This window comes from Diabrotica virgifera, chromosome 5, assembly GCF_917563875.1.
Source record: "Diabrotica virgifera virgifera chromosome 5, PGI_DIABVI_V3a".
Classification (NCBI taxonomy): domain Eukaryota; kingdom Metazoa; phylum Arthropoda; class Insecta; order Coleoptera; family Chrysomelidae; genus Diabrotica; species Diabrotica virgifera.
The window spans coordinates 65,616,125-65,639,664 of record NC_065447.1 but is presented as its reverse complement, the minus strand read 5'-3'; the positions used below and the strand labels follow the sequence as shown (position 1 = coordinate 65,639,664).

The 23,540-nt window shown below is 33.6% G+C and overlaps 1 protein-coding gene across 3 annotated transcripts in view; it reads left to right on the top strand.

Annotated features, from left to right (window-relative positions):
* LOC114325161 (uncharacterized) overlaps positions 1–23,540 on the top strand; it is a 272,355-nt gene that overhangs the window by 200,689 nt on the left and 48,126 nt on the right. For 2 of the 3 annotated variants that reach the window (XM_028273130.2, XM_028273129.2), the window contains exon 6: positions 16,516–16,659. The exons of the other annotated variant lie outside the window; for it this stretch is intronic. In XM_028273130.2, the coding sequence (XP_028128931.2) occupies positions 16,516–16,659 (144 nt within the window). The remainder of the gene's footprint in view (positions 1–16,515; positions 16,660–23,540) is intronic. 3 annotated transcript variants of the gene reach the window in all.

The window sequence follows — 23,540 nt, the reverse complement described above, 5'->3', positions numbered from 1 at the left end:
TTTTTTGCCTCTTTGTATTTTTTCGATAAGGCATCTTTTTTCGAGATGTGGTTTCTTTTTTAATATGGTTCAAAATATACCTACATAAAAATGTAAATCATTTTTCATATTATTACAAGTCTCCATAATCGTACAAATATTGTGGTGGATTTGACAAATATTCAAAATATCTCGAGAAAAACTGACTTTTCGAAAAAGTACTAAGAGGCAAAAAAGTTTTTTAAATACTGTGTTTAATTAATGGTACTACAATAATAATTAAACTGGAACGTTTACAAAAGTTTGGGGGGGGGGGGGTTTAAAGGAACAAAACCCCCATAAAATATTTATGGAGTGTCCAAATTTTGCTATAATTTTTTTTCTTAAGGTACTACTGCCATAAAAATGCCATATGTCCGTTTTCAATAAAAAATCTTTACTAGTTTTCGATACATTGGAAAAAATCGATTTTCATTTTGTAACTTCAAAGGGCTGTAACTTTTTTTATGTGCACATTTGTACTAAGGTAAGTTAGGTTCCATCGAACTATTTTTAGTCCCAGAATATGTGATTAAATTTATGACCTGTATTTTTGTTACACCCTGTATACTTGGGAGTATATATAAAATATTTATATAATATGACTATATTGCTTTAAGGGGCTATCTTAAAGTGTAAAATTACAAAGTTCATATACTTTTTGGGAATTTCTAAAATAAAAAGCACTGTTCCAGTCGTTTTGAAAAATTTGCATGAGAATTTATTATAAAAAGAAGTATATTAGGTAAAAATTTTCATACAAAAATATTGAAAATTAAACGATTTATATGCCATCTGCTGGCACCGTGAAAAAAAACTTGCTCCACTGCTACAGTAATTCGGACTTACAGAGATCCTGAAATATAAAATTTCAAAGTGATTATTGAAATATAAGTTATTTTCTATACCATCAACTAGGAGTTTTTTCATTGAATAAAAAATGTCAACTTGGCGGTTTTTGAAAATGATACTTTTTTAGCTAATTAAAAAAAATACCTCGTCGTTTTTCCAAATTTTAATATTTTTAAAAAATCCTAGTATATAGAAAATAACTTTTTCACGGTGCCAGCAGATGGCACATAAATTGTTTAGTTTTCAATAATTTTTTATGAAATTTTTTTGCATGTATTTCTTTTTATAATAAATAATCTTGCACATTTTCAAAACAGCTGTCCTTTTTATTTTACAAATTCATAAACAAGTATATGTGATTCTGAAGCTATTTCCTTGTGGCATTTTTATGATTAACTATGTAGATTGGAAATAAGCCACAATTAAATTGAAAAAATAATGTTATTAACGTTTCGAAGCACAAATCGGGTTTCGTTGTCAAAATACAAAATACAAGGAAACCCGATTTGGGCTTCGAAACGTTAATAAAATTATTTTTTCAATTTAATTGTGGCTTATTTTCAATCTAAATGGTTAATCTTAAGTATATGTGAATTTTGTACTTTTACACTAGGATAGCCCCTTAATAAAATAGGCCAAATTAAAAAACACAGCAAGACTATATAATTTTTTTAAGTAATGTTCATGTGACACGTACATTTTATCTTGAGTCTTGAGCACCTTGAATCCGGTTGTGCTGAATTCACTTGATGCCGACCGACTATCCCGTGGCAGAACCCCCTCGACTACGATAAGCATTGTATCTAGATTTGCATTCCAAAATTATCTTCGTTATCTCCCATCTCTGACTCTGCTGACATGACATTCCCAATTTCATTCCAGCGTTGCAATTCTTGTAACTGCGTCCGTAATACCAGTTTTTCTCATAACTATTTTATTTAAAACTCTATATCTAAGGAATATATGTATTCAACATTGACCTCGCAGTTGCTCTCTGTGGCACTTGTATATTATTATTAATTACTTTTCTGGTAAGGGTCAATGTTTCTGATCCACAGGTTAGAACTGGAAGTACAGAAGTACACACTAATTAAAGATCTTTCTTTTTAAGCACATGGGAATATTCTGATCTAAAGATTTTCCTCAGATTTCCGTGAGCTGCTAATCTTAATCCTATCATCATCATCATCATCATCATCATCATCATCCAGCCTTCTGCATCCAAAGTTGAACATAGGCCTCCCCTAATTTCTTCCAGTTTTGTCGATCTTGGGCTTTCTGCAACCCATTCCCAGCAATCCTTTTGACGTCGTCTGTCCATCGTGTAGGTGGTCTACCTCTACTTCTTCTGTCTTCTCTTGGTCTCCACACTGTAATTTTTTGGGTCCACCTCCCGTCCTTCATTTTGGCTACATGTCCCGCCTAATTCCACTTCAGCCATGCTACTCGCCCTATGACATCTGTGACGCCTGTCCTTCTTCTGATTTCTTCGTTTCTGACCATGTCTCTGAGAGTCAGTCCAAGTATTGACCGTTCCATTCTTCTTTGGGCCACTCTAAGTTTCTTTGCTGTGGCCTGGGTTAACGATAATGTTTCGGCGCCGTAAGTCATGACTGTAAGCACACATTGGTTGAACGTCTTCCTTTTCAAAGAATTGGCAAGTTGCTCTTGAAGATGTCTGATAGAGCTCCACATGCGACCCATGCTAAGGTGATCCTCCTCTGTAATTCGGCAGTTTGATTGTCTCTGGCAATTTGGATTTCATGCCCTACGTATTTATATTTATGGACCAATGCTATTTCGTTGACGTAGACTTTTGGATTTTCGTTTGGTACCAGGTTTGTCATGTATTGTCTTTCCAAAATTTATGTTTAAACCAACTTTTTTACAGGCGACATCTAAGTCAGTAAGCATAGTTCTAATCTCTTTTAAGTTGTTCGTTATAAGAACTATGTCGTCTGCGAATCGTAGGTGGGAGAACTTTTCACCGTCGATATTTATTCCTTTAGCGTCCCACTCCAATTGTTTGAAAGCATGTTCAAGTACTGCCGTAAAGAGTTTGGGAGATAACGTGTCTCCCTCTCTAATTCCTCGTTTGATTTTTATAGATTTGGTATCTTTGTGTAGTCGGGCGATCATGTTTGCATTATTGTATATGTTCGCTATCAGTTTGGAGTACCGATAATCTATACGACTTTCCTTCAATGCTCTCATTATGCTGTTAATTTCTATCGTATCAAATGCTTTGCGAAAGTCTAAGAAAGCCAGAACCAATGGTCGGTTGTATTCGATAGATTTTTCTATAATTCCTTTTAGGCAGTCTAGGTGGTCGTTAGAGTGCCAAAGTTTTTCCTAAAACCCGCCTGTTCTCTAGGTTGGTAAAAATCCAATTTTGTTTCCAGTCTATTTGTTATTATTCTTGTGGATAACTTGTAGAGGTGGTCTAATAGGCTTATGGGCCGGTAAATCTCGAGGTCTGTTGGATCGCCCTTTTTGTGTAATAAGATGGTAAGTTCACTGTGCCATCTTGTAGGTGTTTCACTTTGGTGCAGACATAAGTTGAACAATTCTTTTATGTTGTTTAAAAGTCTGTCTCCTCCAATCTTTACGGCTTCTATAACGATATTGTCTTCTTCCGGAGCTTTATTTCTTTTCATTTTTCTCAATGCGTTCCTGATTTCGTCTGCTGATATATCAGGCATCAATTCCGATCCTCGGTTGGCTTAATCCTATAATACTCCTGTTTAATTCTGTTGTTTAATTTGTCTCTTCCTAATTTAATTTTGTGACAGTTGAAATGTTTTTGGCCGGTAGAAGGTGGGCTATGTATTGTATTTTGGAAAATTTAATTTTAAGAGCAACTAGTGCACAAGAACTTTAAAGTTCTTGAAGAAGTTGCCAGGCATAATCTACCTAACTTTCTCTTTTAAATACTTTATTACTCCTAAATCCGGCTTGCTCTAGTTGGCCTAAATCCGGCTTATGTAAATGAACGGCTGATAAAAAATAAGTCAGTAGTTTTCGGTTTTTTATGTCTCCTTTTTTACTCAATACTATCATAATGGCACTATTTCTCGGGTGTAATTCCTTTAAAGAGACAGGATATTTTAAGAATGTTTAAGGGCTTTTATGATACATTTACCTCCTAGTTTTCCTAGGTTTGTCTCCTAGTCAGTTTACTAACAATGCCATTTTCTTCAGGTGCTTTGTTTTTCTTTACACTTTTTTACGCTAATGGAATTTCCTCTTCGGTTATATCCTGAAGTTGTCCTGATCTTTGATTGTGTATTTTGTATTGCTAGGATTTTAGTCCTTGTTACCATATTTCTTCTTTATTTTTAAGGTTATCTTTGCTCTAACCATTACATGGCCACTTCCGGTTGAAAATTTAGTTAATACAGTTACGTCTTACAAAGCTGCTTTCTTGTTGGTAATTATAAAATCAAATCGTCGACTCCAAACTCTGACATCCTATTTATTGCTTATATTGACGTTTAGGTGTTCCAAAATTAGGCAAAAATATTCCCGGCGAAAGTACTATTTTTCTTCACCTTTTCCCGTATTTCTGATAACCTATGCTTATCCCATTTTAAGAGCTAAGTATATCTCAGGCTTCAGCTGGTCTTTAAGTTCAACAAGTTCTTCGTCCTCCATCAATATTCTGGTATTACATGTTGCTCTAATCCATATTATTTGCCGTTGTCATTTATAAAAGTAGCATGGATGATTCCAGTGATTCTTAGCACTCTCTGTCTCTCTATTTCCGAGACTACTGCCATAGCCTGGTTTCAAAGTACTGCCGAAGACTGAGGGTCTTCGAATGAGGATACATTAAGAGAAACTGCACCCAAAAGGAATAGCAAAGTGGGCAAAAATCCATAAATCCAATACAAAAAGACCACTAAGAAGACCCCCGAAAAAGTGCTACCACAGCTAGACATCAGAAGAGCGGAGATAATATAATAGACACGACCATATCCTAAAACAAGAAGGATAAGATAACTTTAAATGAAGATTTTAAAAAATGCTGTATTTTTTGTTTGTTTTACATTATATTGTTAATTTTGATATTATATAATTATTAATAAATTATTTAAGAAAGCCACAATGTTGTGATTTATGATTAGAAATATGAAAACTACTCCCCAAAGGAAAATATAATAATCCAGTTATTGTCTAAAATAACAAAAAACTACTAATAAGTACTATTACTACTACGTTTTTATACACAAAGAAACATGCTATTACAAACAATTACGTTGTTCTTTTGTTAAACATAAAAATACATGTGAAAAATTTGATTATTTCTTAGGCAATTTTTAATAAAGAAAAACATATTCCAATAAATGCATCAATTTGTATACTAAATTTAGATAACATAAACAAATTAAATTTACTAAAACTAAATTTCTTTCCTGTTGTATGATGTATATAAAAAGATTCGATAGCAAATTTAGAACTATAAAATTTAAACAAAAGAAAGAAATAATATAATATAAAAGCGCTTTAAATTGCAGTAACATAAGTAACTAACATAACATCTAAAATCGATGTTTTGTGTCTTCAGTATAATAAATATATAAAAGTTTTAAAAATTTGAAAAATTATTAAAGGTACATGGCCACTTGAGGTGTATGAAAAATGGAATACTTTAGTTATACACACATAAGAAAACAAGATTGAAAAAATTAAAGAATGGTATAAGAAAATTTATTACCCAACATGTAGATGTCGCCACCAATATGACGCATCCGACTTAATTAGTACCAATCCTCAAACCAGACCTCTCAAAACTTAAAACTTAATTTGATAATTAGTTGGTGCCATCATACAGTCCACTGTTCTACCAAAGCAGTAATCGGCATTTAACCGATCGTAACTTGAGTTTTTGTAAGATAGTAAATAAGTTGAATGTGGATTATATCATAATTTCTTACATACTACATCCTGTCACAACTGCCGCTGAACCAAGTGTGCTTTGTACTTGGCAAAAGCACTACAGAATATAAGACAGATTGTCAAAAAACGGGAAATTCAACATAGTAATAAACTTCGCCTTCGGTACGCTGATGATACTACCCTTATGGATGCATTTAAGAGAGAATTAGAAAAAATATTTGTACAACGAATTGAATAAAACATTTTGAACGTCGGTATTCAGATTAACAAAAAAAAAATAGAATATTGATGTAAAATATAAAGTTTGTGTAACCTTCTGGGTCAAATCTAGTGTTATGGGTTTCAGGCTGCGCTCTAATATGGGCAAATTAGTTGAAAATTTGGTCAGTACCGGGACTCTCCAACTTGTTAAACCAGTAACATAGCCACTGATCTACGGCCGCCACAATAATGTATCATAAGAAAAAATGAAAGCAGACCGACAGAACCCAAATAATAAAATCGATAACACGTTAAAAACTTTACTACTTATATCAGTTCCTAAATAACAAACCAAGGGGATGCAATGAAAAAATTAAACAGGAGTTGCACTGACAGGGCCAGGTTTCCCATAAGGCCGACTAGGCCCGGGCCTATAGCGCAAGATTTTTAGGGGCGCAAAATTTTAGATGTTTTCAATTCAATGGGACAGAAATTTGAGGGCGACTAATGAAAACGCGGGGGACGGAATGCCGAGACGCGAGAAAACATAAACAATACGTCAATACCACGATGATTCCTGTACTTACACTGTTACACTTACGCTACCCATGTAACATGGCACATGATGAACATCAGCCAAAAGTTACTAGGCACCAGGCCTCTCCTTTAAAAGACAAATTGGATTCCCTAGAAAGAGCCTTCATGGTCACTTTATGGGAAAGTATTTTAACAACATTCAACAAAGTGGGCAAGAAATTTCAAAGTCAAAGCATAGATCTAGGACAAGTAAAATTACATTACAGTACCCTTTCTGAGTATTTGTGAAATTTACGAGAAGATCTTGACCAATTGGAAAATTTAGCGAAGGAAAAATCTAGCAAGGTCACTTACAAATATGATGAAAGGAGAGATAAGAAACGAAAATTAGCATTTGATGAGTCTCGAGATGGTGAAATATCATTTAATGGACGGGATGACTTCAAAATCAATACGTTCAATGTAATTTTGGACAAGTTAAGCACTGAGCTACGTAAACGCGCTGATAAATATAGTGACATTCATTCCATTTTTGGGTTTTTTGAGGACATTGACTTGCAGAGCTCCGATGTCATTATAGAAAAAGCTAATCACCTAGTGACCTTATACCCAAATGATCTCGAAACATCATTAACTGATGAATGTTGTTATCTGCAAGCTTATTTGGGCCAATGTGAGTCATCGCTTTGGAAGATAACAGGTGGCCAAAAAGTGAAAAAAACCTCAAGTATTTACGGACTCTATAAATTTCTTTATGAAAATGGTGCTCTAGAAATGTGCCCGAACATTGACATAGCACTCCGTATGATTCTCTCCGCACCTGTCTCAAACTGTTCCGGAGAACGCTCATTTTCGACCTTGCGACGCGTCAAGAATTACCTTCGGTCAACAATGGGAACTGAAAGATTGACAGCGTTATCACTTCTTACTATTGAGCAGCGTATTACCAAAAGAATTGCGTATGGAGACCTCATTGATGATTTTGCCCGTCAAAAAGCTGGGCGTAAAGCAATGTAACCTTGGTGATTGGTGAAATAATGGTGTTTTCTTCTTTTTTTGTTTCCTTGTTATTATACTAATACTCAAATTATGCCGGAAATGGCCTTAATTTTGTAAGATTGAAAATAAAAGCTTTCGACGATTCCTCTTTAACTTGAGTCATCCCTTTCTTTATTTTTTTTTAAATGAGTGTTTCATCACTGGGCAGGGGGCCAGCTACAGGGAGAGGAGTGGATGAGGGAGGCAGGGCGGTAAAAGCGGCTGGGTCTAGGGCGCTAGTAGGGGTAAACCCGGGCCTGTGCACTGGCCAAGCAACCCAAAAGTAACGAAAATTAACAATTTTCCTATGGCGTGACGTTGTGCTCAGCCTACAGCGTCTATTGGAGACCACATCCTTATGCTGGGGCCACAGTAACGTCTAGCTGTTAATTAACGCATTATTTACATTACAGAGATAGCATATAACTAACGGCATTAGACGTTACTGTGGCCCCAGCATTAGAGTGTATCTACAACAATATTAATATCTAATTTACTCTACAACAATATTAATAAAAGTAGCGGAAGATCGAGACAAATGGAACTGACAGTACCAGAGATATCCACGAAATACCGATTTTTGAAAAGAAGCTACCGACTAAGTAAAAGAAGAAGAAATGAGCTGAGTATGTCAGAAGGCAGTGTAGTAAATATATTGCATAAACATTTGTTAATGGCCAAGCTGTATTCAAATTGGTTTCCTGTTTACGGAGAACATAAAAAATAACGCAGTAATGGAGTAATGCGCAAAAAATGTTTGCAAATTATTTTTCCTTCATATACAGAAGTAACAGTACATAAAATATAGATTTATATGAACTAAAATAGACAGTCAGTTGGGTGGAAAGAACTAAAGTCGCCCAACGGTTTGATTGTTTCTTTTTTCTTAAAACGAGCTACGTATTTTAATTCTCTGCAATTGCATTTAAAAACCATTATGGCTGTTAATGTAAGTACCCAAGCGTTTGTATTATTTTTTGTAAAGTCACTCATTTTATTATCCGTAGTTGTCAATCAAATCTTCGCATTTTCTTGTTTTTTCTGCATTTAGAACTCTTATTAAGATAAATATTTTATGTTTCTTGGTTGGTCTTCAAATTCAAATAGGTTGGAAAATTTAATTAAAAAAATATTCTTTGCTTCCTTATTTTGGAATGTAAAAATAAACTTATATTCATTTATATTTCTGATCTTTCTAGCTATAGCAAATATTAATCTCTCTATTAGTAAAGGAATAAGACCCAATAAGGTCTAATTATGTTGTTAAAGTGTTAAAATTTATCAGCTTTTAACATCCACGTTCCAATTTTTATACACCTGAAATTTCTTTGCATCTTCTTAACATTGAAGATCTATTGCTGATTAAAGGCCTTTCTTTTTGTTTTATTTTCCATTATGATTTAACTTGGATTGAGTATTTTCTTTTTGCTTTTCGTCGCTATACAAACGCCTTCCTTTGGTGACAGTTGACTTAAATAGTACTTAAATAAAAGAATATTATTAGGTCCAGCTAATTAAAGAACCATTGCAAATCAAAACAGCATTGTGTAAAAAATTTAATCAGATCCCATTAGGTGATTATTACAAAATAATTTTTACATAAATTTTTAATGTGTTTATATATGAGCTCATGGAGTCAGACAAAATCTATTTGCCACAAAACATGGAAATTTTTAACGTTGTACCTTATTTGGATCTTATAATATTTACAAAAAGTTAAAAAAACAGATAACCGATCTACAGAATGACCGTTAGAGTCACTGATATATCATGAAATACATAAAACTAAATCACGACTGGACTGCATAATGGTTGCACTATATAAAGGAAAATAGTCCTTGAAAGTACTTTCTACTGACGTTGTAGTCATTCACTTCGATATATTATTCATATTTTTAAATTCTCGAACAAACTTCAATGGTGTCATTGGGTTTTTTTTTTCAGTATAATTAGCGATTGTCAATGAGGTCAGTTTTAGCAAGGATATTTATTTGCATTTAACAAAACTCGAAGGTTTGGTGGTTTCAAAAAGAACATTTTAATTTAGTTTATTGTGTGATATTGAAACAAAATAAGTAATTAAACATTTATTGGGTGTCGTTACTAGCCATATAGACTAGGGCATGTAGCACTAAAAACACCGGAATAAATCGATTTATAAATACAGCACCTAGAGATTTGCAATTTTTTTCATTGTGCTCGGGATGATGTCAGGAAAAGAGTCTACTATAGAAAAATGGGTGGAAATACATAATTGCATATTATTAAAGTGCATAAAATGCACAGAAAATTACATAAACATGTCAAAATAAGCATATTAACCCTTAAACGCCCAAGGGTGGGTAAAAAATGTCCACCTAATGCGTATTTCCTTGTAACATATTTATTACGTGTTTAAAATTTTTCCAAAAATTACTTTTTGTTAAAAAGACAGCCTTTTATCGAATGTTTAATTGGTTCTACCGATATTTTAGAAAATAAAGGTAATATCTTGAGTTAAATATGGGTGGGCATAAAAGGTACACCCTTGGTAAAACTTGTTATTAAAGTTTCTATATAATTTCTGGTTGGTTGGAACATAATCCATAAATATAATTATCGGCGTGTAATTACATAATCGACATAATTATCCACCAATGAGGAAACTGAAAGGAAGAATGTGGAGAAAATCGACAAATCTGAATTACTGGCTTTTACTGGTATATTGATTTTGATGTACATTGTAATTTTGTTGTAAGGTTTGTAAATTGTTTATATTAATATTTTAGAAGATGCTGTGTTTATTAAGCATAATATTCTTAAGTTTAATCCATTTCCAACAACTCTCAATAAATATATTAGCTATTTTCAAGGTGGACATTTTTTACCCACACTTGGGCGTACATGGAACCTAAAAAAGGTTGGGCGTGTAAGGGCTAAGAGCCAGATTTTGGGGTAGCTGAACACGACTACGCCACCAGAACCGACCTACGGAGCACCTGGTGCCCAGAACCATTGCTAAGGCACGTTATCTGGAGGTTCGGCGTTATCGGCACTAAATTATTACAAACAGATTATTTGTAGGTTTTTGTAGTCGCTGAACACTAATAGGCCATTAGAATTGACCCCACGGAGCACCTTGTGCCCGGTGTCACTGCCAAGGCACGTCAGCTTCTGGAATTTCAAGCGTTTTCGGCATTAAATTGATGCAAATAGGTTACTCGGGCGGTATTTGGGGTTGCTTAAAACGAATACGTCATCAGAACTGGTCCCTGAAGTATCAGATGCCCACAGTCACTGCAAAGGCATGTCATCTTCAGGAGTTTCGAAGGTTTTCGAACTTGAATGTATGCAAATAGATTACCAGGGGGTTTGTGGACCGCTGAATACGAATACGGCATCAAAACTGACCCCCGGGCCACCTGGTGCCCAAAGGCACTGCTAAGACATGTTATTTTCTCGACTTTTGTGAGAGTTTTGGTCACCAGATGCACTAAGGTTCGGTCCTGGTAGCATATTCTTGTTCTTTGACCCCAAAAACCCCCCAAGTAGCGTGTTTTCATTAATTTACTGCCGAAAACACTCGAAACTCATATGACGTGCCTTAGCAGTGAACCTGAGCACCAGGTGCTCCGGTGGTAGGTTCTGATGGGGTATTCATCTTCAGCGACCCCAAAAACCCCGAGTAACAAAATCTGGCCCTTAACCCTCGCAGGACAAACCTTTTAGTAGAGACAGTGAGGACCAAGGAGTAGAAACAGTGAGGACCAAGGAGGGTCAATAAATATCCATACATAAATTAATCAAAAACGTGCTTCTTCATTTAAACTAATTTAAAAATAACACTTTTACATTATTCCTAGACGATAATGGAACAGTTAAAAGATACGAATTTATAATTTACCCAGAGTCTTCGGCTTCAGTGGAATTGGCATCATCGTAGGACACATTATACATACTTGCATTTTGAACAAACTATGGTTGTTTTTGCTCACTTATTGGCCTTTTTTCTTTTAGATTTTGCTAATTTGACACATGAACGATATCGTCCCTTTCCATTTTGGGATGGCGTTAAAGGTATTAAAGGGAATTATTTGTAGTCTACTGTCAAGTTTTTATAAAAGTATGAGGAAATGAATTAAATTATAGAAATGCTAATTATGCCAGCTAATAGGGCAGTAGTACGCCGACAACTACTAATTATTTAAGATTTTTAGAAACAAAAGTAATAAAAAATCGGATGTAATGCAATGTTGCGGATACTTTTTAACCCTCCTTGGTCCTTTTAGGGTTAATACACGTACCTATTTTGACATGTTTATGCAGTTTAGGATGCTTTCTATGCATTTTAAAATGCAACTATGAATTTCCTTTTTGAAACTTTCCTTTATGAACTCCATTTTTGTATAGTACACTTCTTTCCTGAAGTAGAGGCATTACTCAATACTCATCAACTCAACTCATATCATCAACAGAATTACTCAAACATAGGCATTACATCATTAACAACAAAAAATTAGCAGAAACTGGTTTCCCATAAGGATCCCCACTCAGTGAATTGATATTTGGTTGGAACAGTATAAATATTGTTGTACGTCAGAGATAAAAAATTACAAAAAAATACTGAATTCATTTTAAAACAATTATATCACATAATTATTGCAGAAGTTGATTATACTGGGTGTCCAGAAACTCTACCGAGAAACGAAGACAGGAGATTCCTCAGATAATTTTAAGACATTTTAACCCAATTCATCCAGTTCGAAAACACTTCCTAAGAGAGCTAGAGCTCTTTGAAAATGGCGTCTTGTAATTAGGTTTTCTTAAATACCTCTAGAACGCCTCTATTTAGGAAAACGAAAATTGGTATGCATAATTATCTTCCAAATCGATTCCATCTATTGCGAATTTATAGTACCAGTCATAGACGTCCGTTTTGGGTAGGGCAATGGTTATTTTATCGCATAACTTTTATGTCTTTAACTGTTAAGCATTTTTGATACTGAATTATTAAATTATGAGGTATTCTAGTACTAAAAAGTACTTTTGCTTTAAGGCGGTAGAACACACAGTTTTCTAAAAAATCGATTTAAAAATTTTTCGTTTTTTGAATTTTCAAAAAAAATAAAAAAAAACATTTAGAACAACGAAAACTGGTACGTGTATTTATATTCCAAAAATGAATCGATTTCATTAATTTCGAATTTCTAGTACCAGTCATATGAGTCCGTTTTGTGTAGGTCAACGGTTATTGTATCGCATAAATTTTTGTCTTTAATTTTTAAGCATTTTTGACACTTAATGATTAGATCATGAGGTATTCCAGTACTAAAATTTACTCTTGCTTTAAGTTTGTAAAATACACCTTTTTTTTTTAATTTTTTTTCAATTTTTTTTTCAAATTCAAAAAACAAAACATTTCAAATCGATTTTTCTAGAAAACGGTGCGTCCTACCGACTTAAATCAAGAGTACTTTTTAGTACTAGAATACCTCACAATTTAATAATCCAGAATCAAAAATGCTTACAAGTTAAAGATAAAAAAGTTATGCTATAAAAAAATAATCGTTGCCCTGCCCAAAACGGACCTGTGACCGGTACTAGAAATTCTCAATAGATGGAGTTGATTTCTCTCTGGAAGGTAAATATGCATACCAATTTTCGTTTTTCTAAATGGAAGCGTTCTGGAGGTATTTAAGAAGAACTAATTACAAGACGCCCTCTTCAAAGAGCTCTAGCTCACTTAGGAAGAATTTTTAGACTAGGTGAATTGGATTAAAATGTCTAAAAATTATCTGAGGAATCTTCTGTCTTCGTTTGTCGGTAGAGGTTCTGGACACCCTGAATACTAAAATAAATTAATATTCAATGTAAATAAATAAAAACAGTAGAAATAGAAAACAAGAATAAAGTAATAACCTTACGTTAAGGTACATAATAAAAACAGTAATATATAAATATAATAAAACAAATACTTATAGTAAATAACAAAACAAATCTGAAGTGTCAACACCGCAACTGACAAATAATAAGTGTTATTAATTTATTCAAAAATGTCACCTTCGTTCGATTGCAGTTAAAGTGTGATCAGGACAAGAGTGTGCTTCATAAAAACGCTTTATAATCCAATTATAGGTACAAATGAAATGAAACAAATTATGGTGTATTCTTTTAAGTTAACCTTAATAGAAATATTCAAATATTATTTCTACACGTATAATATAATAAAATATGTCTGTCTAGTGGCTGTAATTCCAGAGTACTTGGCCAAATGATTCTAAAAAAACAGACGTCCCACTTAAATATTTTGGGTTGGTATCATGTGACGTCACTTGCTATGACGCGGATGACGTGCAACATTATTTATACTGTACGAACCATAGAAGCATATATCACAAAAGTTAAAAAGACGTGTATATACCAGCTCAAGTACATAGTAGCGAAACATGCATTATAATCAAACAAGACCTAAGTAATATACTTCATATGTACTTCATATGGAATAAAAAAAGAGCACGGATGGGAGAGAGGTGCAAAAATACAACTTTATAGCATACATAAGGAACAAAAGTAGGTAAAACGATTACAACAAAACGAATATGACGAATAGAGAGTAAAGATTAAGTAACTGGATAGCATTACAAATACCACAAGAAAGAATAAAAAGAAAAGTAGAGAAATAAGAAGTAAAGGTGTTGGGAACCAATATAGCAGACACGGAAAAATAAAGTATTGGAAGTGATAAGTGATTAAGAACAATGAAAGAAGAGAGTTAACAAAACATACAGGTATAGCCTGAAAATAGTTGAATGTCGTCTATTTATTCGCTTATACTCGAAAATGTGAAGTACATAAAATGTACTTCACATTATTATGGAATTAGTATTTTTGCGTCTGAATGTTATAGTACATTATTTGACGGTTTTTGCTGTAAATTTTAAGGAACCGTTTGAATTGACATAAAATTTGGCATAAGCATAGCCAACATGTCAAAGAAAAAAAGTGATATTGTGCCAATGTGTGCTTTTGCCCTGGGGGTGAGTTTCACCCCTTCTCAGGGGTGAAAAACATACGTTCAAAATATGTCCGAAATTCGATAAAATGCCTAATTCTAAGTAACTTTTGTTCTGTACAGATTTTTCACCAAATTAATATTTTTCGAGTTATTTGCGAGTGAATATGATGTTCATTTTTCAACAAAACGAACACGTTTTTAGACAATTTTTCGCAAATAATTCAAAAAGTATTTTATGGAAAAAACCGTTGTTAACAAAAGCATAGCTTGTAAAAAAGTGAAAAAAATGTTGTATACATGAATTCTTTAGACCTAGTAGAAGCAGAGTTATAGCTAAAGAAAAATAGGTTCATATTCGCCAAACTTCAAATAAATATATTTCAACATGAAATAACCAAAAAATTAAACGCTGTTTGGAAAAAACTCATTACAACTTTTTTAAAGAGTTTAAAAAGCTTTATGTCTATTTTTATAAAAAAACATTCTGGCATCAAATGTGAGCAAGTTACGCTCAAAATACAGTTGGTCCGTTTTGATTTGGCATAAAAAATCGGGAAAGTCACCCCCTAATTAACAACTTAAATAGAATTAATCGTTACCGCTTCACATGTTGCTTTATTTATGTTGTGTCTATAATATGATCTGTAAGTTTCATCTATTCAACTTGCTTATTTTTGAAAAAAAAATGATTTAAAAAAAAATTAAATTTTTTATTTTGAAAAAAATGCTTTTTCAAAATAACTTAAAAATTATTAGTAATACCAAAAATCTCAAGAAGTAATAAAATGTACGTTTTGCTTTTCTGAATATTTTGGACTTTTTGTTTTCCTGTTAGACAAAAATCGGTTATGCTATGGCTGTTCAAAGTTTGCACACACTCGGGATTAGTGACTCGTTCAAGCCATTTTAACTGCAGCCTTTTCAAGAATAAGCACTTTGAACCGCTGAGACTTACAGATCGTATAAGGAATAAATAAGTAAAGTAACTTGTGAAGCGGTAACGATTAATTTTATTTGATATGCTAATTAGGGGGTGCTTTTCGCGACTCTTTTTACCATAAAATAAAAGGTACCAACAATATTTTGAGCATAACTCACTTACTTTTAAGGTTAGAAGTTTTTTTAAAAAACAAAAATAAACCCTTTTTTAAACTCTTTAAAAAAAGTTGAAATGAGTGTTCCCCGAAAAGTGTTCCGTTTTTTGGTTATTTATCGATGAAATATTCGATTTGGAATTTGACGAATAAGAACCTACTTTTCATTAGCTACAACTTTGCTTGTACTGGGTCTACAGACGTAATATATGCACCATTTTTTTTATTTTTTTATAAACTATATATTTATTAAGAATATTTTTTTCGACAAAATACTTACTTTTTGAGTTATTTGAGAAAAACCGTCTAAAAACGTGGATATTTTGTTTAAAAATGAACAAATTCACTCGCAAATAACTCGAACAGTATTGACTTGGTGAAAAAACTCTATAAAACAAAAGTTGCTTAGATTAGTCAGTTTATCGTAATTTCGAACTTATTTTGGACATATACTTTTTCACCCCCGAGAAGGGGTGAAACTCACCCCCAGGGCAAAAGCACACATCGGCACAATATCACTTTTTTTCTTTGACTTATTAGCTATGTGTATGCCAAATTTCACGTCAATCCAAGCGGTTCTTTCAAATTTAAAGGTTTTGCAATATTTTACCGTTAAAGAACGTACTATTAATCTGTTTTACATATCGCTATTATTTATAATATTTTTTATAAACTATGAATAGTCATAATAATTGCTATATTATTTTTATTTTTAGTTGTAAACATTCAGTCTCAGGTAAATAGTTGACTGATTATGAAAAATATTAAATTCTCTTCTACAAATATGAGTTATATTTAAAAGAAACAAGTTGGTGTACCTTATTAAAACCATAAATTAAAGAAAAAAACATTTCTTTCGAATAAACATACTTAAGCTTTTAGAACACAGCTGATCGTGCTGCCCGAATGGTGGGCACAATCTACAGAATGGTGGCTGGTACACAACACTTTGGATGGGCTTCTGATCCTAACGGCAATCCAGAAAATACAGACCATCTCGCAGCTCAATCTTCTACCGCTGTACAGGTATCTAAAGACAGTCACCAAGGTTTATAAATCAGGTCTTAGAGATTGGGAGATTGTAGAATTGCAGCACTAGTGTATATATTTTATTGTAAAAATGTACAAATGTACATAGCACTTAATATGATCTTAAGTTTTACCAGCAACTTATAGTTTATACCAGTACTTAATCTATAATATGATCGAAGTAGCTATCATGTCGTTGCCTTGAAACTCGAGACCTTAAAATACGATTTTTAATTCGAAATGTATTTTTGTTTTGGTGAAAATACAATTCAATATCGAAAATCTCTAGAAAAGTAAATCCTTACATATTCTTCTTTCATCGTTAGATGTTCAAAAGATTCTTTATTTAAAAAAAAATTATCTTCTCTCCATCATTTGGGATTATTGTAATATTCGATAATTCTTATATATTTGGCAATGTAATCTAGTTACAATTAAGCTAAATAACCCCCTCTGTGGCTCAGTTGTAAGAGCGCCTACCCTTGAATCGAAAGGTCCGAATGCTCGTGAGTTTGAATCTCACCAGGGTCAGAGATTTTTCGTTTATTATAAATTAGTAAATGAAAATAGTTTCTGTCCTTGTGGGATCGGTACTCACCGAAGGGACCGCAGACGTTCGGATAAAATTAGCGTCTCTTTGCAAAGACAATGACATCGACTCTGCAAAGTAACAAGACACTTACTCAACACACTCACTACACATGACACTAGGTACCTAACTCCAAAAATTCACCGTACCTACCATGCCAATGGCCATTAGTTGTCGAGGCATTAGCTAAATAAAAAAAATTAAGCTAAATACTAGTAGTTATCTGCCTGATTCATTCTTACGCACCCACAGCCATCAGTGTTGATGATGAACTAGAGAAATTTTGCGACATTTTGAAGGATATTACTACTATAATGGAGGATTTCAATGTCAAAGTAGAAAGGGTCGACAGAAAAAATCGTTGGCTACTTTGAACTTACAGACTAGGAGCCGCTATAGGTGAAATTTGGTAATCATTTTAGGCACGATAAGACCCTATAAATTTAACAGTAGAACCTAAAATAAAACGTATGAACACTGTGCTGTCACTTTTTAGTGGCACATGCGTCTACAGTGGCGCATCAAACTTTTCACTTATGGACGGGATAAATAAATTAAAAGGTACCATCCTTCACTCCCAGAATTAATTTTTTTTTATTTTATTAAGTTCTATGTGATTAAAAAATAAGACTCAGTGTAATTTTAACCCACCGCCTCCTTCCCCATTCCCCCACCATCAAAACATTCATTTTTGGTTTTTATTTTTTTTTAGGTGGGATCCAATCAATTTTAAAATTTTAAAAAATTCATGGGCGTAGTTGAGGCTTTTACAAAACATATCTATTTTTTATAGATCTGTAAGTTACATAGTGGAAACGTGCCTTATTGAATGTTGAAAGTAGCATATTTCTCTATCGATCATAACTTGTTTATAAAACACCTAGTGTATTTCAAAAGATGATCAATAATAAATAAATGATTTAGAAACTAGAAAACGAATTTTTTAAACAAAGCAAAATTAACAACGAAAAACACCAGAATCAGGTCAAACCAATTATGCAATAAAACGACAAAAATATATCTTCTTCTTCTTCTTAACTCAGGCGAGACTCGTGAGTCTCTGGCACTTGGTCATAAGACCTTTGTACCAAACCCTGTTCTTCTCCTTAAACTTTAATAAGTCCTGTGGCCTCAACGAAGGCCAACAGTTTTCTTATTGGTAGTTTTAGGATCTCTTCTGGTTCAAACCTCATTTCACCAGTGAAGTCCTGCCTGACATCACCTAGCACACTGCAATGGCATACAGTGGGTGATCATATTATTAGAGCCACCTCAGAAAATTTTACTTTTGTTTAATAATGGTATGTAAGTTTTTTCTTTATACGGTCCACCTTGCCTTTGAAACTTTAGAAATGGATGCTATGTTTCTGTTCGAGTGATTAGTATTGACTATTAAAGTTTTTATTTCTGCTATTTTCCTTGGTGAGATGTCTTTGGATTTCTCATGATGTTATGGTACCACCAGTGTAACGAACGCGCAATTTTTACTAAATTCACAAGAAATAGTATAGGCCTGTCAGAATATCACTAGAGAGCAATGGAAACTCGCAAAGTTTATTATAACTCTAAACACCAAGAATACAAAATAATAGGCACACGAGTTGCAAGCTAGGCTGGGCAGCACTGACAAACAATGGCATCTGAGTCACGTATTGTCACACATGCGTGTTGCCACTATTGTCAGACTATTTATTGCACTTTCAAAAAGTGTAACAAGACAGCCAAATGGAAACAAATCCAATAATATATGATACAGCTCAATTATATGCCCTTCTTTAAAACATTGAATTTTACTAGGTGGCTCTAATAATATGATCACCCACTGTAGTATGTGTATGGCAGTTTCTTTTTCCATTTCGCACTTTCTGCACTATGGTTCATTCACCTTACCTAGTTTGTATAGGTGATTTCTTAAACGGCAATGTCCAGTCACCATTTCATACACCATTTTTATCTCTCGTTTATTGAGGTTCAACAAACTGTTCGAGAGTTTTTTATCAATATTCTTGATTATTTTTTTAGTCTGGATTTGCCCTTGAGTGGTTCTCCATTTATTTTGATGATTCTTTATCGGCCATTTCTGAACCTCGTTTTTCATAGCATCTTTAGTGATGCCACAGAAAGGTTCAGGGCCTTCAAAAGTTTCTCTCGAGCCTTGTTTAGCTAACATATCTGCTCGTTCGTTCCCATGCACCCCTTCATGACCCGGCACCCATATTAAAGATACTTTATTGTCTTTTGCCAGGTTATTGAGGAGATCTTTGCAGTTCCTCACCAGTTTTGATTTGGTGAGAGGGTGCTTTGCAGCCAGAATAGCCGATTGGCTATCTGTGTAAATGTTGATTCTCTTAGATTTAGGGTCTTTATCAATGATTTCATCAATGCAGGCCACCAAAGCAAAAACTTTAGCCTGGAACACCGTTGTATGTTGACCTAGGCAGTAAGATTTATTATAGTTACATGTTTGCCCAAAGACTCCTGATCCAGTACGATGGGCAGTTTTAGATCCATCAGTGAACCATATTAAGTCCCAATTAATATTTGGGACTTTTTGTTCTCTAGAGGGTATAATTATGTTAATCTTCTCAGTGAAGATTAGTTCTGGTGTCATCATATCTGAGTTCATCATAAAGATGGATTCATCAAGTATAGTCCCAGTAATGTTTGTGTGGCTATTCAATACATAATTTGACCTCCAAGTATTGTTTGCTTTGAGTCTCAGGATGGTCATAAAGGCTACCGCCGAAATATGTAATTCCAGCGGAGGGAGACCTGTGATAGCCTCTAAGGAAGCCGTTCCTGTACTATTCAAGGCTCCTGTTATATTTAGAAGCGCTGACAAAAATATATAAAACTATTAATAAATGGACATAACATCAGTATATTAAATAAATCTTAGGGCGAAAACGTAAAATAAGCAGACCAAGATATAAAAATAAAAATAGTGAAGGATACAGCAAATTCAATAATGAAATTAGAACGAAAATTCCAAAAAAAATGCACAAAGAACATGGTATACAAAATGGTTTAACAAAAAATGTCTTAAAATAGAGGAACTATTGAAAACAAAGCATGGATGACATTGAAAGTGCCCTAAAATTTCTAAAGGATGAGAAAACTACTGGATCCGATTAACTACCTAGCGAATTTAAGAAGTCTTCGAATGTTTAAGACCCACATTTTCGTACGTGGTTACGTTTCATCTGTTGCACCCAGTCCTATATCATTTATTGAATATGCTTTCTGCTAAGCCAATGAAAGGTTATGAGCTTATCAATGTTTTTACCCCTTTCCTGGCAAGTTGGCAAGTAAGTGCGCTTTTTCGTTCCCTTTAATGCCAGTATGTACAGGAATCCAGAGTAAAGTTTCGTTTTTCGATCCAAATCAGATTGTGCAGAAAGTTCTTAACAGTAATCGACTCCAGTATCTTTAATACCGCCTGGATATTTGATATAATTGGTATAGATTTATCTCTGCATTCTCCATTTCCTATTAGCGTTGGTTTCCCTCTATTTATCCGAGATTAGGTTGCATTTTTACAACTCTGGATGATTTTTTATTATCTCTTCAGATTTTATTCCGGTATCCTTTTGCCCGGCTATCTGGTGTCCTAGCCGCATTCTGTATGCTCCTACTTGAGGGAGGTCAAGTATTACCTCCATGGAGGCCCTTGAAATAGTCAACATTGATTCTGTTACGATTAAGCATGCTTGTCGTTGAAGCTTATTCAGCGTCTCTTTGGTCGTATTTTGTTGGTATCACACATATCAGTGCATAATATATCTTTCGACATGTATAAAGGAAAAGCTTTGTCTTGGTGGGATATTCCTTTCAGATGGCCATTCCATGTAAGCCGCTTATCTATTATTACTCGTATATATTTGAATTCATTTGACTCTTTGACACTTCCGCCTTTTTTCTTACCATAAATAATTTATTAGGGTATTTCAGCATTGTAACATTTGACAGCATTGTAAGATACCTAGGAGAGTGATCGAAGATCATTTCCTGGCGCCCATGATGTGTTTGGTTTTATTCAATTTGTTCTTCATTAGCAATTATTCATTTTCAGTACATTATTCTTATCTTAATATTTCCCTTCTTAGTCTTCATCCCTATCTACTTTGAGCTACCGTCTTTGACAGGCATGCAAATTGGCCGTATCCATCCTTGAGTGTCAAGTTGTCGTTCTCTTGCATATCTAGCTAGCCTAACTCCCTTCAGTTTGCATCTGTCTCTCCATACTTCTATTATCAGTCCATCTATTTCTGCATCTTTGCATCTTCCTGTACTAATACACCTGCAAAAAGGAATATTTTATTACTTCAGCCTCTCCAACGAGAAGCTATTTTCATTTTATTTTCATTTTTGTTCCCATTTAGTTACACATTAGTTTCTTTCTTTTCTACTTCTGTTGGAGTATAGCATCCTGTTTATTTTCACGCCAACAGAAGTTTCTCTTTTTGTTACATTGGCATTTCTGCCCCTGAGTTTTTTTGGCCACAACCTTCGGTCGTTGCAAGTCTATTAAATACTATTTTCAAGCATTTTTTAATCCAGTTGCATGTGGTAGTATATATCCCTTTTGATGCTGCTGTATCATAGACAGAATTTAGTAGTGTATTACAGAAAGGCGGATATCGTAAGTACCTAATGGTAAAAAACGCCTGACATTTTATTTGAATATGTTACTAAAGTATCTAAATAAGAATAATATACAATGTTTGCTCCTTTCTAAGCCATATTGTGAAATCAATGGACGTACATTTCTATTATACCCCTTTTTTATTTTATAGGACTGTTAGCAAATTTTACCAGTTCATGCAACTTGTTTTTAGCTTAGTGTTTTCCATACGAATGTTTTTAATTTTTTATGGTTATTATACGATTGTATTTGGATACATTTCTTTGAAGACTTAATGCACTAAAAGTGTTAATTATTAGAATAAACGAAATCTTTACGCTGTCTGTTTTCTTAATTCATTTTCGAACCTCAGTATCCCAATGTTTTTCTGGTTTTTACTTTTTCAACGTTTTTTTTTTCTTTATACGGTTATTAATGCATTGCATGGATGCGATAATACAAATTACTTTGAAGACTTGCTGCAACAAAAGTGTTAATTATTATAATAAATCCATTGTAAATTACGTGTGAAAATCTTGTATAATTCAAAAATGTTTACTAATAAATACTGGTAAAACATCTGAAGATTCAATTGAAAATACTTCCTGCATACTTAGAACTTAATTTTTATGCCAGCTTCTATTTATTTTTCAATTAACTAGACAAAAGATCTTAAAACTTATGCATAAATTTAAATGAAATAATAAGAATATGTCATTATACAGCAAATATAGCAGCTAATGATTTTTGAGACTTCAAATATCAAGAAAACTATTTATTGATAATAACATTGCATCGTTGGCATAAGACTGAGACACAAGTCGGAAGTGCATACTTACTGGAAGATTTAATAAATATGGTTCGACCCATTATTTAGTCAGGGATTGTAACTCAGATCATAGTCTCAAAGCTGCCTGATAATTTTCTGCGGTATTGATCTTCATACTTACGTAAAGAATAAGATAATGTGGCGGCCATAGCTGAGTGGCCAAGATACTGGCATATCAAGCTGGAACGCTCGAGCTCGATTCTGATCATCATTAACATTATCAATAGCGTTAAAACTCTTCATGAATTTTTGCGCGTTTACTATTGCCTTCCATGCTTGTCGGTCCTACGTCACTGTTTTCCACTGGCTCACTCCCATTTTCCCCAGATCATCTTTGACTGTATCGTTCCACTTTATTCTAATCCATCATATAGACTTTCTTCCATCTGGTCTTTCCCAGAATAGAGCGATCCTTCTATTGAATAATGATGGATACAATACAAGAGTATGAATACTAATGGATTAATAAAGAAATATTAATATCTTAACAAGTTATAAAACTAAAATATAATGTGAGTGTATGGCATCACCAGTTCACCAATAATACAGTATGATTGTATCCGTAGCAATAATTATATTAATTAAATTTACAAACTGAATAATACAAACTGAAAATGGGTCATAAGACGCTAAGGAGAAATACAGAATATACTTAATCTATGCAAGGATAAGACGAGAAGTATACAAAGATCATATCAGTATAATTTTACATAGCTATTAAAAACTACATATATGATTAGTCTCCAAAAAGTCCACCCTGGTACTTGGAAATATTGATTGGATTTTGCAAAAATGACAAAGCAGGCTAATTTTAATTTCAACAGTTCATTTGTTAA